Source organism: Salmo salar, chromosome 16, assembly GCF_965601325.2.
Source record: "Salmo salar chromosome 16, fSalSal1, whole genome shotgun sequence".
NCBI lineage: Eukaryota > Metazoa > Chordata > Actinopteri > Salmoniformes > Salmonidae > Salmo > Salmo salar.
The window spans coordinates 78,284,667-78,302,500 of record NC_138306.1 but is presented as its reverse complement, the minus strand read 5'-3'; the positions used below and the strand labels follow the sequence as shown (position 1 = coordinate 78,302,500).

At 42.8% G+C, this 17,834-nt stretch overlaps 1 protein-coding gene across 1 annotated transcript; it reads right to left on the bottom strand.

Annotated features, from left to right (window-relative positions):
* Positions 1 to 8,950: 8,950 nt before the first annotated feature.
* Positions 8,951 to 10,696, bottom strand: LOC106591667 (nuclear receptor subfamily 0 group B member 1). The gene is made up of 2 exons (XM_014182892.3): positions 9,962 to 10,696; positions 8,951 to 9,349 (listed from the first exon to the last, which is right to left on the bottom strand). The coding sequence occupies exons 1-2, from the start codon at positions 10,512 to 10,514 to the stop codon at positions 9,108 to 9,110; spliced, it is 795 nt and encodes a 264-aa protein (XP_014038367.1). The 5' UTR covers positions 10,515 to 10,696; the 3' UTR covers positions 8,951 to 9,107.
* Positions 10,697 to 17,834: the final 7,138 nt, after the last annotated feature.

The window sequence follows — 17,834 nt, the reverse complement described above, 5'->3', positions numbered from 1 at the left end:
CTGGAAGTAGCTGTACAGAGTGGTCACTAGCTGGCACAGCCACAAAGTCATAAAATCTGATTTTAAACCTAACCTTAACCACTCTGCTAACCCTAATGCCTTACAAGAAATCTGGTGTTTCTATGTGAAACAGTTATAATATATTTTAGTCTTCTGTGATGTATATGAAGTGTAATATTGGGATGCAAACTCAAAATTAAATACTTTTCAACTCTTTATCTGACTTGGTACAGGTGACTTTTGGTAAGCCCATAACCATGTGTGTGAGGTGTATAATTTTGTTTCAAAGTAGATTTGTTACCAAGACAACCAAGAATCACTCTGTGTCACCCTGATCTAGCCCACTGCAGTAGAATACACTATATATACAAAAGTATGTGGACATCCCTTCAAATTAGTGGATTTGGCTATTTCAGCCACACCCGTTACTGAGAGGTGTATAAAATTGAGCACACACCCATGCAATCTCCATTGACAAACATTGGCAGTAGAATGGTCTTACTAAAGAGCTCAGTGACTTTCAACATGGCACCGTCATAGGATGCCCTTCTAGAGCTGCCCCGGTCAACTGCTGTTATTGTGAAGTGGAAACATCTAGGAGCAACAACGGCAAAAATGCCTCTGGAAGCAACATCAGCATAAGAACTGTTCGCCGAGCAGCCACACACAAGCCTAAGATCACCATGCACAATGCCAAGCATTGGCTGGAGTGGTGTAAAGCTCGCCGCCATTGGCCTCTGGAGCAGTGGACAAGTGTTCTCTGGAGTGATGAATCATGCTTCACCGTCTGGCAGTCCGACGGACAAATCTGGGTTTGGCAGATGCCAGGAGAATGCTACCTGCCCCAATGCATAGTGCCAACTGTAAAGTTTGGTGGAGGAGGAATAATGGTCTGGTACTGTTTTTCATGGTTCGGGCTATGCCCCTTAGTTCCAGTGAAGGAAAATCTTAACGCTACAGCATACAATGACATTCTACACAATTCTATGCTTCCAACTTAATGGCAACAGTTTGGGGAAGGCCCTTTCCTGTTTCAGCATGACAATGCCCCTTTGCACAAAGTGAGGTCCATAAAGAAATGGTTTGTCGAGATCGGTGTGGAAGAACTTGACTGGCCTGCACAGAGCCCTGACCTCAACCCCATCGAACACCTTTGGGATGAATTGGAACGACGACTGCGAGCCAGGCCTAATCGCCCAACATCAGTGCCCGACCTCACTAATGCTCTTGTGGCTGACTGGAAGTCCCCGCAGCAATGTTCCAACATCTAGTGTTAAGCCTTCCCAGAAGAGTAGAGGCTGTTATAGCAGCAAAGGGGGGACCAGCTCCATATTAATGCCCATGATTTTGGAATGAGATGTTCGACGGGCAGGCGTCCACATACTTTTGGTCATGTAGTGTACATGTTTCACATTGCAATGCATGTTCATATAGAGTAAATGTATTTCACAATGCAACGCTCACATTACTTTTGATATGATTTTCTTCTCTTTTGTTAGAAAAGATTTGACTACTTAATCCAACTGCTCTTAATTGATGATCACTTAAACGTTTGGTAAACCTATAGATTTAACATGTCAACTCGTTTGTCTACAACAGATTCTGAGAACTACGGTACATAATGAAAATGTCTGTAAAGTAGAAACATAAAACGTATGATACTGTATGTACTACTATGATGATTACTACTATGATTTAAAATATGATATTGACAAGATCAGAAATGTACAGTATGTAATAAATATCATCAAAGTTGTTTGGTCGCATACGCAGATTAACAGACGTTACAGCAGGTGCAGTGAAATTACCCTGTTTCTCGCTCCTACAGTGCAGTAAATCAATATCAATACAATACAGTACCAGTACGGAAATAATCCAGAAAGTCCAAAACAAAAAAGGAAATCCATCCCCTATACAGTAAACATGTATCCAAAATAAAGTTGCTGGGGGGAGGGCTCTTATGAACTGAGCGACATATTGGACCACTACAATACTGTAAAATACAGTACACGATTACAATACGAGAAAGATGTACGGCTGTCATCCCCATGAGCGTGCCACCCTCCTTCAGGCCATCGATGTGGCATGCAATGATTTCAATGCAGACCTACAGTACCACCAAAAAGTTTGGACACACCTACTCATTCCAGGGTTTTTCTTTATTTTTAATATTTGCTACATTGTAGAATAATACTGAAGACATAAAAACTATGAAATAACACATATGGAATCATGTAGTAACCAAAAAAGTGTTTAAAAAATCTAAAGCCTTTGTGTTGACAGCTTTGCAGGCTCTTGGCATTCTCTCAATCAGCTTCAAATTAATTTCAATTAACAGGTGCGCCTTGCTATTTTGTGGAATTTCTTTCCTTCTTAATGCGTTTGAGCCAATCAGTTGTGTTGTGACAAAGTAGGGATGGTATACAGAGGATAGCCCTATTTGGTAAAAGACCAAGTCCATACTATAGCAAGAACAGCTCAAATAAGCAAAGAGAAACGACAGTCCATCATTACTTTAAAACATGAAGGTCAGTCAATCTGTAAAATTTCAAGAACTTCAAGTGCAGTTTCAAAAACCATCAAGCGCTATGATGAAACTGACTCTCATGAGGAGCGCCACAGGAAAGGAAGATCCAGTTACCTCTGCTGCAGAGGATAAGTTTATTAGAGTTACCAGCCTCAGAAATGGTGTCCCAAATAAATGCTTCACAGAGTTCCAGTAACAGACACATCTCAGGAGAAGACATACTTTTGGTTTTATGAATGTATTGCCACCGGAGCCCGCCGGTGTAACTGCTTACTGACTGTACACTGTGACGTTACTGCATGATTGTAGCGGGTTTACTAACACATTAGTTCTATTAGCTATGTTGACTAGGATGTTACTTTAGCTAATATGGGGACAACGATGAAGGGTGTCTGTAGCAGGTTATGATATGGTTTGGCTTGGAAAGGTTTTTTAACCTGGTCACATTCAGCTAATGTGTTGTTCATTGAAGTCCACAAACAAAGTGAAATGTGAGAGGAGGAGAGTGGATAGAGGCTACAATGAACACAACGTGGCTGCTATGATCAGTGGTGTATTCATTCCTCTCATTCTGTTGAAAAATGTTTCTTAAACAAAGGCAAACGAAACAGGGATAAAAATACCTCAATTTATCCAATTTAAACTCTCCTTTGCAACTGTTGGACGAATGATTACACCCTATATCAGCTAGATGCAGACAAGAGTGTGCAAAGCGGTATTGAATGTGTCACTGTCTGTCATCTCCAATTTTTCTCTCGACCTGTGTGCACCTACGTTGTAAACTTTTATTCATAGGCTAGGTTGTAGCAACCGCATGATGGGTATAGGGACAATTAGAGTATCATGTAGTAGCCTAAACCTATCAATGTTACATTGAACTGGGTGAATGGAATATGAATGACAGTCATCCAACATGCTGTAATAGACATAAGGCCATGCTCATGAACAAAATAATCTGTCCTCCCTCGTCATAAACGTCACCGACCACCACTGGTGTGTGTGTTGATTTGAAATGGCAGGTGTACTGTAGCTAGAGAAAAAGAAGAGCCAGATCAGGAACGTAGATATTCTTTGTGAAACACTGTCATCTGTTGGTCATGGCTTGAATTGTAGCCTACATGATGTTTATAGTCAGTTTCACTAGTCAGCCAAAAAAACACAACTCTTCTCTGCATAAACAAACACCTGGATTTGGCCAAGACACATGAGCAACGTGACGAATAGATCTGTCACATGTACCCTACTTGTAGATATCTCTGGGCCCCTCTCTAGCCGGCCCCTGAACAGCGGTGCATGGCCTACTACAGTGAATGAGGTCACTCTGATCGATAGTTTTAGGGGCAAAACCTAAATCCAGATGGATTACCACTGTCTGCACCACTGTCACAGGAGGCTGCTGAGGGGAGGACGGCTCATAATAATGTCTGGAAAGGAGGGAATGGAATGGAATCAACCATGTGTTTATGTCTAATACCATTCCATTGACTTCATTCCAGACGTTAATATGAGCCGTCCTCCCCTCAGCAGCCTCCACTGAACTGTCACCAAGACAACTTTTCTAGTTGTAAACAAATGTATTTTTATAAACCCCAAGCCTTAGTAATTTGAGCACACTGAAAGCTTGAGCATGGGTTGTGAGTGTGGGTTGCCAAGGCAAAATGGCTGCCGCTGTGAGAGTGAAAAAAGGTATATATTATTTTAAGTAGCTGCTGCCCTCTCTGGCTATGAACTCATTATACCGATGGCCTCCATCGGGCTGAAAGACAGCTCTCCCCAGCTCTCTCCCATGTCCCCCTCAGATGATGACATCGCACAGCAGCAGCAGCAGCAGCAGCAGCTTACAGTCAGCCACACACACACACACACACACACACACACACACACACACACACACACACACACACACACACACACACACACAGAGACACACTGCAGCGGCACACGGAGCGCTGTGACAGCTGTGTTTTTACTAGCCTGCAGAGTAATAATTAACTTGTTATCATCTTTGGCAATTAAGAGCTTAATTGTAAAGAAAGCAGAGAGGTTGTGGAGGGAGGGAGGGAGGGAGGGAGGGAGGGAGGGAGGGAGGGAGGGAGGGAGGGAGGGAGGGAGAGGGAGGGAGAGGCAGGGAGTTACAGTTGGTACAGAAAAAACCCTGGGAAATAAACCAAGGGGCGTCTCATGCCACTCATCCTCTGTAGAGATGACTGATGAAGTGGTTTGTTCGAACTTCCTCTCAACGTAACACACACACACACACGCCCCCTCTATTAGCATAAATCCTACACCAGAAATCCTACACACCCTCTCCTCCTCCTCAGCCCAACTTAATTCCCAACGAGAGAAGTCTCAGTACACCTGGGGCCGGAGGAAGGGAACGGAAAACAGTTGGGCACCAGCTTGATGACACAAATGAAATGAAGCGTAAAGCAGCGGAATCCTGTCTGAATAGAGGTGCATGTATTTAACTGTCAGAACATAGAGGCAGCAGACCTCTGCCAGGGTGAATGACTATATTAGTCACTGGGCCTGTTAATAATGGATACCCTGAGATTATCCTGTTTCATACAACTTTCAGAGGGAGGGAGGGAGGGAGGGAGGGAGGGAGGGAGGGAGGGAGGGAGGGAGGGAGGGAGGGAGGGAGGGAGGGAGGGGCTGCCCGGTGCGGTGCCTCTCCAAAGGGGGAGGAAATATGAAAGAAAGAGCTTAAAACGAATTAGGAAACATTTGAGCGGAATACACATGGTTAGGCAACAATGCAATTATTGGATCAATAAACCAGTGGGTTAAGCCTGTAGCACCTCCTTATAAGAAACACAATGTAAGGAAATGTGCCACTCCTACACAGGTAATACACAAGTCGGCCTCTATTAAATAACAGCAATTTTGCCACTCCTGCACCAATTGGCTGAGTTATTGGCTGAATTATCTCTGTGCTATTCCAAAAGAAGCAATAAACAGCATGGTTTTATATCTATCTTCTCTCAGATAGATCATCCAATGAGGAAATCAATTAGCTTAGCAGATGCTGCGTTTAGGGTTGAAATGTTGCTAATGTATTATTCATGATCCATTCCTACAGATGGAGGTTTATTGGATGAATCCCTCTCATATTCATTAAACAGATTCAAAGCCATTTGAGTTTTTCTTCCCAACAGTAGCATAGTATCGCTGCTCTTGCTCTTTCCCGGTGTAGTTCATAGTTGCCAGTTAGCATTAACACAGTGATGCTGTTTCACCGGGCGTCACACAGAAAAGGACCCACATCCCACCTCTGGCACCAACTGACGAGGCCCAGCAAGGAGAAAATGTGATCTCTTCTTCTCATTATGTTCTCCATGACAAGACACAGCGATGGGGGAGACAGGGGTATTATACAGTAACTAGGGCAGAGCTGATACCACGGTTTAGGTTGTCACATTAGGAGAAAGTGAAGAGGAGATGAGAAGTCTATGGGGGAACTGAACTCTAGGGAGCAGATTAATTAGAGAAGGCACGCAGAGAGAAGCTGTGCGCTGTAGAGACAGAGAGAGAAGGGTCTGTGATGCCCTGGAAGAGGCCTGCTGTACTGACAGCCTGGCTCCTTGGGATCAATCCATCATGATCTCCAGCCTCATTTGAAATGGGATGGGATCACTTAGGGATGCCATGTGTCAAACACTGACTTAAACTACAGCGCAAAGTGAGATATGTATCTCTTTGGGGGACTGAGATGTCAAAGTGCCAGCATAGGTGGTTCTGAGACATGCAGAGCTCTGCTGGAGGGATTCAGAGCAGGGTTCAGAGCTGGGTTCAGAGTTGGGTTCTGAGTTGGGTTCTGAGTTGGGTTCTGAGTTGGGTTCAGAGTTGGGTTCAGAGTTGGGTTCTGAGTTGGGTTCTGAGTTGGGTTCAGAGTTGGGTTCTGAGTTGGGTTCTGAGTTGGGTTCAGAGTTGGGTTCTGAGTTGGGTTCAGAGCTGGGTTCAGAGTTGGGTTCTGAGTTGGGTTCTGAGTTGGGTTCAGAGTTGGGTTCTGAGTTGGGTTCTGAGTTGGGTTCAGAGTTGGGTTCTGAGTTGGGTTCTGAGTTGGGTTCTGAGTTGGGTTCAGAGTTGGGTTCTGAGTTGGGTTCTGAGTTGGGTTCTGAGTTGGGTTCAGAGTTGGGTTCTGAGTTGGGTTCAGAGCTGGGTTCAGAGTTGGGTTCTGAGTTGGGTTCTGAGTTGGGTTCAGAGTTGGGTTCTGAGTTGGGTTCTGAGTTGGGTTCAGAGTTGGGTTCAGAGTTGGGTTCTGAGTTGGGTTCTGAGTTGGGTTCTGAGCTGGGTTCTGAGCTGGAGGTCAGATGGGTGGTGTAGAAATAAGGCAGCTCCCGGATTCATTTCTCGGGGTCTCAACTTACTGTTGAGAGTTAGAATAGTAGAAAACACAAGGTACAATTTCAATATTTGGTTGTGTATCAGCAGTTTCTCTCTTGTAATGTCAGTCACTTGACAGTCACTCAATTAGTCCACGTCAGCTAACATTTCAGTAGTTTAGAGGCCAGCTATCTAAACTTGTTATCATGGTCGAATTACTGTCCGGGGGCCCACCATTTATTTTGTTAGTCAGTCTCACTCAGGTATCATATTAAAAACTGAAAACATTTCTCTCCGCCCCATGGCAAAATGAATAGAATTGCAGCAAACCTGCTTTAAAACTGCAACATTTTCTGTATAACCCATGGCAAAATGGATGGTAATGTATGGATGTGGCTACGCCGTTCAAAGTTTTTGTGGCCCCCACCCCATGTCCACATCGCAGTGCAACCAGAACCCTCAACCACAACCCTAACCCTAGCCTCAATCACAACCCTAACCCTACCTTCATGTTGACATCCCAGTTTAAACCCTAACCCTAGCCTCAACCACAACCCTAACCCTACCTTCATGTTGACATCTCAGTTTAAACCCTAACCCTAGCCTCAACCACAACCCTAACCCTAGCCTCAACCACAACCCTAACCCTACCTTCATGTTGACATCTCAGTTTAAACCCTAACCCTAGCCTCAACCACAACCCTAACCCTAGCCTCAACCACAACCCTAACCCTAGCTTCATGTTGACATCCCAGTTTAAACCCTAACCCTAGCCTCAACCACAACCCTAACCCTAGTATTTCCATGGGAACATCTTCACTCATAGGGGACCTCTCTGTTTGTGGATATGTTCTTAAATATTGCATTTCAACATCCATACGCTAAGCAATTAACCTTTTCAGGACTTTTTTCAATTGTGTATGTTAAGTATTTTATCCTGTCTAAGTTAGAGTGACGTCTCTTCCCCTTCCTTCTCCTCCTCTTCCCCCTCTTTCTCATCTTCCTCTCCCCCCTCCTATAATGAACTTAGCCCACATTGATCACATTTATCATCAGGCCTCACCGCCACTGCCTGTTGCCTCCTCCCACGGCCTCCGCCCAGCGCGTCTTCACGGCAACAACTCTCAGGCCTGGCAGCCGTCCCCTCTCCTTACTGCACGACTGGAAGCCCACACGCCTCACCCCAGGTCCATGCCACTCCTGATCCCCACAGCCACCTGCCAGGTGCCTCTTCGTTCCATTGATGTGTGTGGCATGTGGTGTGGGTATCCTAACAGCCTGGTCTTATCCTGACACTGGTTGGCACCAGACACGTGTTGTGACCCACCTCACCCTCACTAGATGGTACAGCAGCCCCTCCTAACCGACCCAGTCCAATGACCTGCCCTGACATGAGACGCTACGTCATTGGTGTCTGGAGGCGTGTTGAATGAATGCATATTATTAGCAACACTGGTAGCACTACCTCTGTTTTTAACATATTCACAGTACCTCATAAAGCAGTTTACAACCTAGACAGTTCAGGACCTATGGGAGTGCTGAAAGCCTTGGGATTTAAGTAGTTGTCAATGTCTGCATGAATGGAAATGTCTTTCTCTAGACTGACTCAAATTCTCTCTTAGGTTTGTGGGTGAGCATTGCCCTCTTGAGGTGAAACACAGTAATGCATTATCACTGTCAGCATTATCTAGGTAATGTATTGTGTAACCGGTGTGAAACGGATAGCTAGTTAGTGGGGTGCGCGCTAATAGCGTTTCAATCGGTAACGTCAGTCACTCTGAGACCTTGAAGTAGTTGTTCCCCTTGCTCCGCAAGGGCCGCGACTTTTGTGGAGCGATGGGTAACGATGCTTGGTGGGAGGCAGTTGTAGATGTGTGCAGAGGGTCCCTGGTTCGGGGCGAGGGACGGAAGCTATACCGTTACAATTGCAATCAAATAAGATTGAATGTATTATGTAGCTATGTCAGCATTATCCAGGTAATGCATTGCAATCAAATAAGATTGAATGTATTATGGGGCTGTTATTAGACATAACTGTAGGTTATAATTTAAAAAAGGATGATATAGGTTGATAAACTGAAATAACCACATGCAAAGTTCAGCAAACACTTTTATTTTACAAAAATAGGGTGTGTTATAGTAAAATAAATACATATGGATAGCAACCCTACAGTATACACCTGCCTGTTGTTATTCTGTTCAGCCTCCAGTCCACAGCTCTGTCTATATTCAGTCTTTAAACAGTTTATTCAGTCTATTTTCCGTAAAACATCTCGAGCAGAAGTTCATTCATGCTGACCGTGCCGATGACAGGTTTGAAGAAAAGTCCAGCAACGACGTTTGCATTGATGGACCGTAGCATGGAGAGCGCGATGAATAGTTTAGTGAACCTTGTAGCGTCTCTTCGGTGAGTGACTTGCACATATTCATTAAGGGCTTGATGCGCTTCACCCTGCAGTGCCTGAATGTAGCTTTGACACCGGAGCTCTGCAATGTCTAAGGAGAGAATAAAATGGAAGTTAAAATCAGAAACTATTAAGGTGAACTCAAACGAGTCAAAAATAGTCGCATAGTTAATAACAGCCCATTCATAAAATTATAATCATAATAATAGGCTACTAATAATAATGCTAATAATTATCAAAACAATAATAATAATAATAATAAGCTACTAATAATAATGATAATAATTATCAAAACAATAATAATAATAATAATGATTATAATAATAATAATAATAAGCTACTAATAATAATGATAATAATTATCAAAATAATAATAATAATAATAGGCTACTAATAATAATGATAATAATTATCAAAATAATAATAATAGGCTTCTAATAATAATGATAATAATTATCAAAATAATAATAATAATAATAATAATAGGCTACTAATAATAATGATAATAATTATCAAAACAATAATAATAATAATAATAATGATTATTATTATAATGATAATAATAAAAAATGATGATGATGATCATTATTATTATAAAAATAATAACAAAAACAACTATAATAATAATAATAATGATAATAATAGGCTTGCTAATAATAATAAAACTAGTAAATACACCATAAAACAATTTGTTTTAACAAACCTGGATTGAAGAGAATGGCTCCCTTTAAATATGCATATTCTTTGGTGCTGATGTCCAGTCCCCAACATTTATTCAAAAACATTTTTATTCCTTGGACATCAGTGAGAGAAACGCCCTGGCCACTGCGCCCGTGCGCGGTCTCCTGTCTTCCTTGTCCGCTGGTTAGTATGTTCTGTAACATACTGAGTTCTGGCGTCTCCATGGTCTCGAAGTCGATCAAGTCCTGCGCCATGCCCAAAACGAGCAGCTGGGCCCAGCTGTTGCGCACGAGCTGTAACTGGTCCTCCGCTGGAAGTTCCCGAAAACAAAGTACATTTTTAACAAACTTCAGCGTTTTTAAAAGCGCTGCTGACGCTGCTTTACACGTTGTCTGGGGAGAAAGGAGAACCACTTTCTTCTTAGATCCACACGAACAAGCTTGCTGTTGAGGGACCGCCAACCTCGCCCGCCCCTGTGAATGCTGATTCGGTTGGTTGTCGTTTTTCAAAATGCTGTAAAGGATGCTTCTTTGTCCCCTTTCGCCGAGGCACTGGCAGCTGTCAAAGCAAGCCATCCCGTCCTTCTCTTGATAGCTGGCAAAGACAACCCTGGCGACGTGGAAGGTGAGGTTTTATATTTTCTTCCTCCTCATTGACAACTTGTTTAGACTTTTTAAATATTCGACGACACCGCCCACCAAGTTCTTCACAGGCGCACGACTAGAGGGAGCCAGACAGCCAGTTGCCGCGCGACAGCCAGTTGCCACCAAAGTCCAAAGTGGTTTCATACAGTACAATAGCCAATTTCTGGATTATGCAAAAGACACCCTGAATTAGATTATCTAATTAATTAGGTTTTATGGTGCATTCGGAAAGTATTCACACCCCTTGATTTTTTCCAAATGTTGGTATGTTACAGCCTTAAAATTGATAACATTTTCAGGTCTCTCCAGAGATTTTCGATTGGGTTCAAGTCTGAGCTCTGGCTTGGCCACTCAAGGACATTCAGAGATTTGTCCCGAAGCCACTCCTGCGTTGTCTTGGCTGTGTGCTCCTGGTCGTTGTCCTGTTGGAAGGTGAACCTTCGTCCCAGTCTGAGGTTCTGAGTGCTCTGAAACAGGTTTTCATCAAGGATCTCTCAGTACTTGGCTCTGTTCATCTTTCCCTAAATCCCTAGTCTCCAGTCCCTGCCCCTGAAAAACATACCCACAGGATGATGCTACCACCACCATGCTTCACCATAGGGATGGCGCCAGGTTTCCTCCAGACATGACGCTTGGCATTCAGGCCAAAGAGTTCAATCTTGGTTTCATCAGACTCTTGTTTCTCATGGTCTGAGAGTCCTTTTAGGTGCCTTTTTGCAAACTACAAGCTGGCTGTCATGTGCCTTTTACTGAGGAGTGGCTTCTGTCTGGCCACTAACATAAATGCCTGATTGGTGGATTGCTGCAGAGATGGTTGTCCTTCTGGAAGGTTCTCCCATCTCCACAGAGGAACTCTAGAGCTCTGTCAGAGTGACTATCAGGTTCTTGGTCACCCCTTCTCCCCCTATTGCTCAGTTTGAGCGGGCGGACAGCTCTAGGAAGAGTCTTGGTGTGTCCAAACTTCTTCCATTTAAGAATGATGGAGGCCACTGTGTTCTTGGGGACCTTCAATGTTGGAGAAATGTTTTGGTACCTTTCCCCAGATCTGTGCCTCGACACAACCCTGTCTCGGAGCTCTACGGACAATTCCTTCAACCTCATGGCTTGGTTTTTGCTCTGATATGCACTGTCAACTGTGGGACCTTATATAGACAGGTGTGTGCCTTTTCAAATCATGTCCAATCAATTGAATTTACCACAGGTGGACTCTAATCAAGTTATAGAAACATCTCCAGGATGATCAATGGAAACAGGATGTACCTGAGATTAATTTAGAGTCTCATAGCAAAGGGTCTGAATACTTATGCAAATAAGGTATTTCTGTTTTTTTTAACCTTTTTTGGGGGAATTTATTTTGTTTTTCTCTCTCTCTCTCTCTCTCTCTCTCTCTCTCTCTCTCTCGCTGTCACTCTCTTCTCTCTCTATCTTTCTCTCTGTCTTTCGCTCCCTCTCTGTGGCCTTGTGTGAATAGTTGTGGCCTTGTGTGGGAAGGTATTCCAAATCCACTGTAAGAGAAGAGACCAATACAAGGAATTGTCCCCTTCTAGAAGACTTGTTGCCACATGTTAAAATGAAATTCTGGGCAATGTGACAATATCCAAGCGGTGCTACATTTCCGTTTGTTTGTTAGGTGACTGCATCAGGTCTTACAAGCTTTCAGACCTCAATTAGTGACCTCAGGCTTCGATAATGGAAAATGCACCTGATCCGCACCACCGAGACGCACCTTGACCCTGACTCTGTGGCATCTTCCACGTAATAACTAAACAAACTGAAGAATACCTGCGCACCAGAACTCAATACCAGGTAATTATCTCTCAGACCGGAGCTTCTTCTTTCTTCAAATATCAATTGGATTCCAGAGGCGAAGCTTTATGTGCAGCTGTGTACTTTGACATTTCATAGGCGTTGGGTTTGTTGCCACGTCGGCAGGCAAGGTTCCTGTCTAGACACCGTCAATGTCATCCTTATTCTCAATGTAAGGCCCTCATTTGGAAGGTAGATCTGAGTTCAAAGAGAGTAAAGATATCTTGTTCTCTGCTCTCCTGAGGTATAGGGCGGCCCACACAGCATGTTCAACATCTAATTACATTTGTAGCGATAGGGAGAAATAAGCATTCTAAAATAATTCAAAAGTCATTGGAGTGTCAATTTTTTCATCGTCTGATTCGACATACAGGTGAAAAGTTTTCCTTCGAAGTGGAGTTTTTAGAAATAACCAATGTCAATAATGTGTAATGACAAGTGTGTCATGACATCTGTTTGAGTGTGTGTCACTGGGTCACTCTTTCCCTCCTCAAACTGATCCCAAACTTCAGCAGTGTTGCATGACAACAACCCACCATGACACACTGTCAACATACTTCACCCGCCTCAGTGTCACCGTCAGTGAATGTCTGACTGTCTGGGTCACTCTCTGGGAACAAAAGGTTGTAATCAGAAGCACAAATGAAGAACTATCATGAAAGTCCTGAAGTTCAGGGTCACTCACAGCATTAGGCTTGACAGAACCAGATGTGACAGAACAACACAGACGTCTTGAAGGGAACACTGATGTCATCCTCTCTTTGAGGAGACTATAAAAGATGATTGATTCGCTGGCCTGTTTGGAAAATTATATCAAGGCAGGCTGTTTTTCCTCTGACTTTTTCCTCAAGGCTATGGTGTAGCAGCCGATAAAAGCCTGTACTTTGGTGGGGTTTACAATATTATTCACAAAAGAGAAACTCTCACTGTTGATTTCCTTGAAAATGAATATTTTTGTTCCAAGGCATAGATCAAGGACAGAGTCGCGTAAATAACCTTCATGAAACTCTTCCTCTCCTCCACACCCCACCCCAACCCATGTCTTTTATCCTGCCCTGTGACCTCCTCACACCACCCTTGTCTTTTATCCTGCCCAGTGACCTCCTCACACCACCCTTGTCTTTTATCCTGCCCAGTGACCTCCTCACACCACCCATGTCTTTTATCCTGCCCAGTGACCTCCTCACACCACCCATGTATTTGATCCTGCCCAGTGACCTCCTCACACCACCCATGTCTTTTATCCTGCCCAGTGACCTCCTCACACCACCCTTGTCTTTTATCCTGCCCAGTGACCTCCTCACACCACCCATGTCTTTTATCCTGCCCAGTGACCTCCTCACACCACCGATGTCTTTTATCCTGCCCAGTGACCTCCTCACACCACCGATGTCTTTTATCCAGCCCAGTGACCTCCTCACACCACCCATGTCTTTTATCCTGCCCAGTGACCTCCTCACACCACCGATGTCTTTTATCCTGCCCAGTGACCTCCTCACACCACCCATGTCTTTTATCCTGACCAGTTTCTGCTCAAGGACAGAATATGTTGCACAAAATGTTCTCCTGCTTTATGAAATGTGATTTTGTTCATATTATGCCTTTTGAACAGACCTATTCACTGGCCTAGTCCATGTTCTTATACAGTAGCCTACCAAGGTCAAGTAATGGCCTCAAAGAGCTAGCTTCCTCTGCTCATTGTCTTTGAAGATTCTACATTAATGATGCATTGGCAAAATAAAATTGAAAATAAATTGTGACTGTATGTTGTATTAGCCACCTGTTTCAGTCGTTTTGTGATGTACATGCATGATGACAGTTTGTGAATCATTGGACATAGGAATTGTCTAGTTGTTGGATTCTCTCCTCTCTCTGTCTAGGAGCGTCTTTGCTTTTGAACTCACAAACTGACCTTGAAACTAGGCGAAGTGCAACTATACTTTCATATAACTTTTCTAGTCTGGTTTCAGAGTGAAACTCTCAGGATTACAAGGACAAGGGCACTTCCATATTATGATTTGCACTCCTTTAAGGCTAAAGTCTAAAAGCTTTCAGTGAACCAAGGACTCCTTCCCAGTCTAATTCCCATACTGTTTGGAAACATTCCTGCGCCTGGACCTTGAGAATAATGCAGATATTCTGAGAGGTAGCCCCAAAGACCAACACAAATCCTATATACAGTACATGAATGCTACTTGATTTAGGATGAATATTGAATATGAAAACATACAGTCGGACACCAGACGTTTCACACTGGTAGACGTTGTTTTGTTGGAAGTAAACGCTCTATTCAACCCAACCAGGTACTGGACATCCTGGCAATTACAATAATCAATTCTTCTTGTGCAAAAAAAAGTGCATGTTTGAAAAGTAATGCAGTTGGTAAACATGACGAACTTGGTAACATGATAATCATTTTAAACATGGTAAACATGATAAACATGGTAAACATGACAAACATGGTAAACATGACGAACATGACAAACATGGTAAACATTGTAAACATGATAAACATTGTAAACATGGTAAACATTGCTTGTATCAGTATACAGTATGCAGCACTTTCAAAGCACATAAAGTCCATTGTTTTTGGCCTACCTTGAAACACTAGTCACTGGTTTCGCCTAAAATGACATACCCAAATCTAACTGCCTGTAGCTCAGGCCCTGAAGCAAAGATATGCATATTCTTAATACCATTTGAAAGGAAACACTTTGAAGGCCATAATGTATTATTCCAGCCCAGGTGCAATTTAGATTTTGTCCACTAGATGGCAACATTGTATGTGCAAAGTTTTAGACTGATCCAATGAACCATTGCCCAAATGTGCCTAATATGTTTATTAATAACTTTTCAAGTTTAAAACTGTGCACTCTCCTCAAACAATAGCATGGTATTCGTTCACTGTAATGGCTACTGTAAATTGGACAGTGCAGTTAGATTAACTTCTTACGGATCATTGGGACGCTAGCGTCCCACCTCGACAACATCCGGTGAAATTGCAGAGCGCCAAATTCAAGTTACAGGAATCGTAATATTAAACATTCATGAAAATACAAGTGTCATACATCATTTAAAAGCTTAACTTCTTGTTAATCCAGCTGCTTTGTCAGATTTCAAAAAGGCTTTACGGCGAAAGCACACCATGCGATTATCTGAGGACAGCGCCCCCCACACAAAAGCATTACATACATTTTCCAATCAAGCAGAGGCATCACTAAAGTCAGAAATAGCGATAAAATAAATCACTTACCTTTGAAGATCTTCATCTGGTTGCAATCACAAGGGTCCCAGCTACATAACAACTGGTCCTTTTGTTCGATAAATTCCTTCTTTATATCCCAAAAAAGTCAGTTTCATTGGCGCTCTTGACTCAGTAATCCACCGGTTTCCCTCGTTCAAAATGCATACAAATGAATCCCATAAGTTACCAATAAACTTCTTCCAAACATATCAAACAACGTTCCTAATCAATCCTCAAGTACTCTAATATGTAAATAAACGATACAATTTAAGACGGAGAATACCGGAGACATTACCGGAGATAAATAACGAAGTGCACGCCCTGACCGGAACGCGCAACAAACACTACAGCCAAAATGGGAGCCACTTACAAAAACTACAAATTCTAGGTCATTTTTCAAAAAACAAGCCTGAAACTCTTTTTAAAGACTGTTGACATCTAGTGGAAGCCCTAGGAACTGCAATCTGGAAGGACTTCCTTTTATATTCCCGTTCCCAGCCATTGTAATCAGAGGTGAGCTGAAAAAAATTAATTCTGGATGGATTGTCCTCGGGTTTTTGCCTGCCATATCAGTTCTGTTATACTCACGGACATTATTTTAACAGTTTTGGAAACTTTAGAGTGTTTTCTATCCAATACTACCAATATGCATATCCTAGCTTCTGGGTCTGAGTAACAGGCAGTTTACTTTGGGCACCTCATTCATCCAAACTTTCGAATACTGCCCCCTAGCCCGAAGAAGTAACAAGAATTTAAGCTTTCTGCCAATATCAGATATGTCTGTCCTAGGAAATGTTCTTGTTACTTACAACCTCATGATAATCACATTAGCCTCTGTTAGCTCAACCGTCCCATGGGGGACCCACTGATCCTGAAAACGTTTTTAAGTAGAGCCTTAAGTGTCAGATATCCACAAAGTACCGCCCACGCTGAAAGCCTGGGTTTGAAAGCCAGCTATGACATCACAGGCATGGGATCAAAGACAATACTTACTGTATGGGCTGCATTCATTCATTACTAAGGCCTTATTGCTACTGTAAGGGAGGGGGATGTGTTCAGCCTTAGAACCGCAGGAAGTTGGGAGCGGCGAGCCACTTGTTCATGGTGAGGAATCGATGGTCCTTGAAAAGGGCTACATTTTGGAGTGACGTTAATGGCATGTTCATCATCTGTTTTAAAGTTAATCACAGCCCAGGTTTTAAGTTCAAGGCTGTTCCTCAGGGTTTAGTATGCTGTTAAATATACATTGTGATGCAATGCATAGTGGTTAATCTGAACTGTGTCGTAATACTTGATTGGCCAGCTCATGCCTTGTATGCAGGGGCGGAAATCCCGGGGGGGACACGACCCCCCCCATCCTGGGAAAAATATGATTTGTCCCCCCCAATATATCACTGAAACAAAACTATGTAATTTAAATAATATTAATAATACTCAATGAAAGCAATTGTGCTGATTATAGACACTTAATAGCGCGTTTTATTAAGTTTCAAATGATTGCGACCCCCCCACCCTTTTCCTCACAATGGTTTGATCCACTGGCAAGGTAACAGAGGGGTCGTGTCTACTGTCTGAAAGGCACTCAATGCACGTAACTGACGTGAGGTTAATCCAGTCAATCGCGCACACACACTAGCTGAATATGCAGAGCTAGCGCGCAAATATTAACTATTAAGCTAGCTAGTACCTATTCCATTTATGTGGCCTCGTCAAAGATGGAATCTTTGCTATCGTCAATTTATTCCGAGATCAGCATGCAGATGATGTAAGTTAGTGCTTCAAAGTCCCTGTGATAAGGTTAGCGATAAACTGAAGTCCAAACTGAACAGAACTACACTCTCTTCTACCATTATCTTAAATATATTTAATGGTCTCGTTGCAAAAGCTAAATTGTCGCAAGGGAACATTTATTTATTTATTTTATTTAACCCAGGTAGCAAAGATTATAGCAAACACCACTGAAACGGAATTGGTGCTCGCTTGCTTTGCAAATTCAGCTATTGTTGGAAGCCAGCCAATATGAAACAAACTATTAAAATTACAAAAGGTTGCAGCATATGTTGTGTAAATGGTGAACTCATACAGCTGTCAACTCATGTCATTTTAATCAGTTTCACATTTGCTAGCTACCTTTCAGATCGAAGCCCAAATAGAATGATAAAAGATAAGATGATAGAATCCCATCTCCTACTGTAAATAAC

What these genes read in the sequence shown, in the direction of transcription:
- LOC106591667 (XM_014182892.3), bottom strand. Translation starts at nt 10,514, where the DNA reads ATGGCTTGCTTTGACAGCTGCCAGTGCCTCGGCGAAAGGGGACAAAGA. An exon ending in AGCCATTCTCTTCAATCCAG is followed by an intron (nt 9,350 to 9,961) that starts GTTTGTTAAAAC and finishes TTCTCTCCTTAG; the next exon opens with ACATTGCAGAGCTCCGGTGT.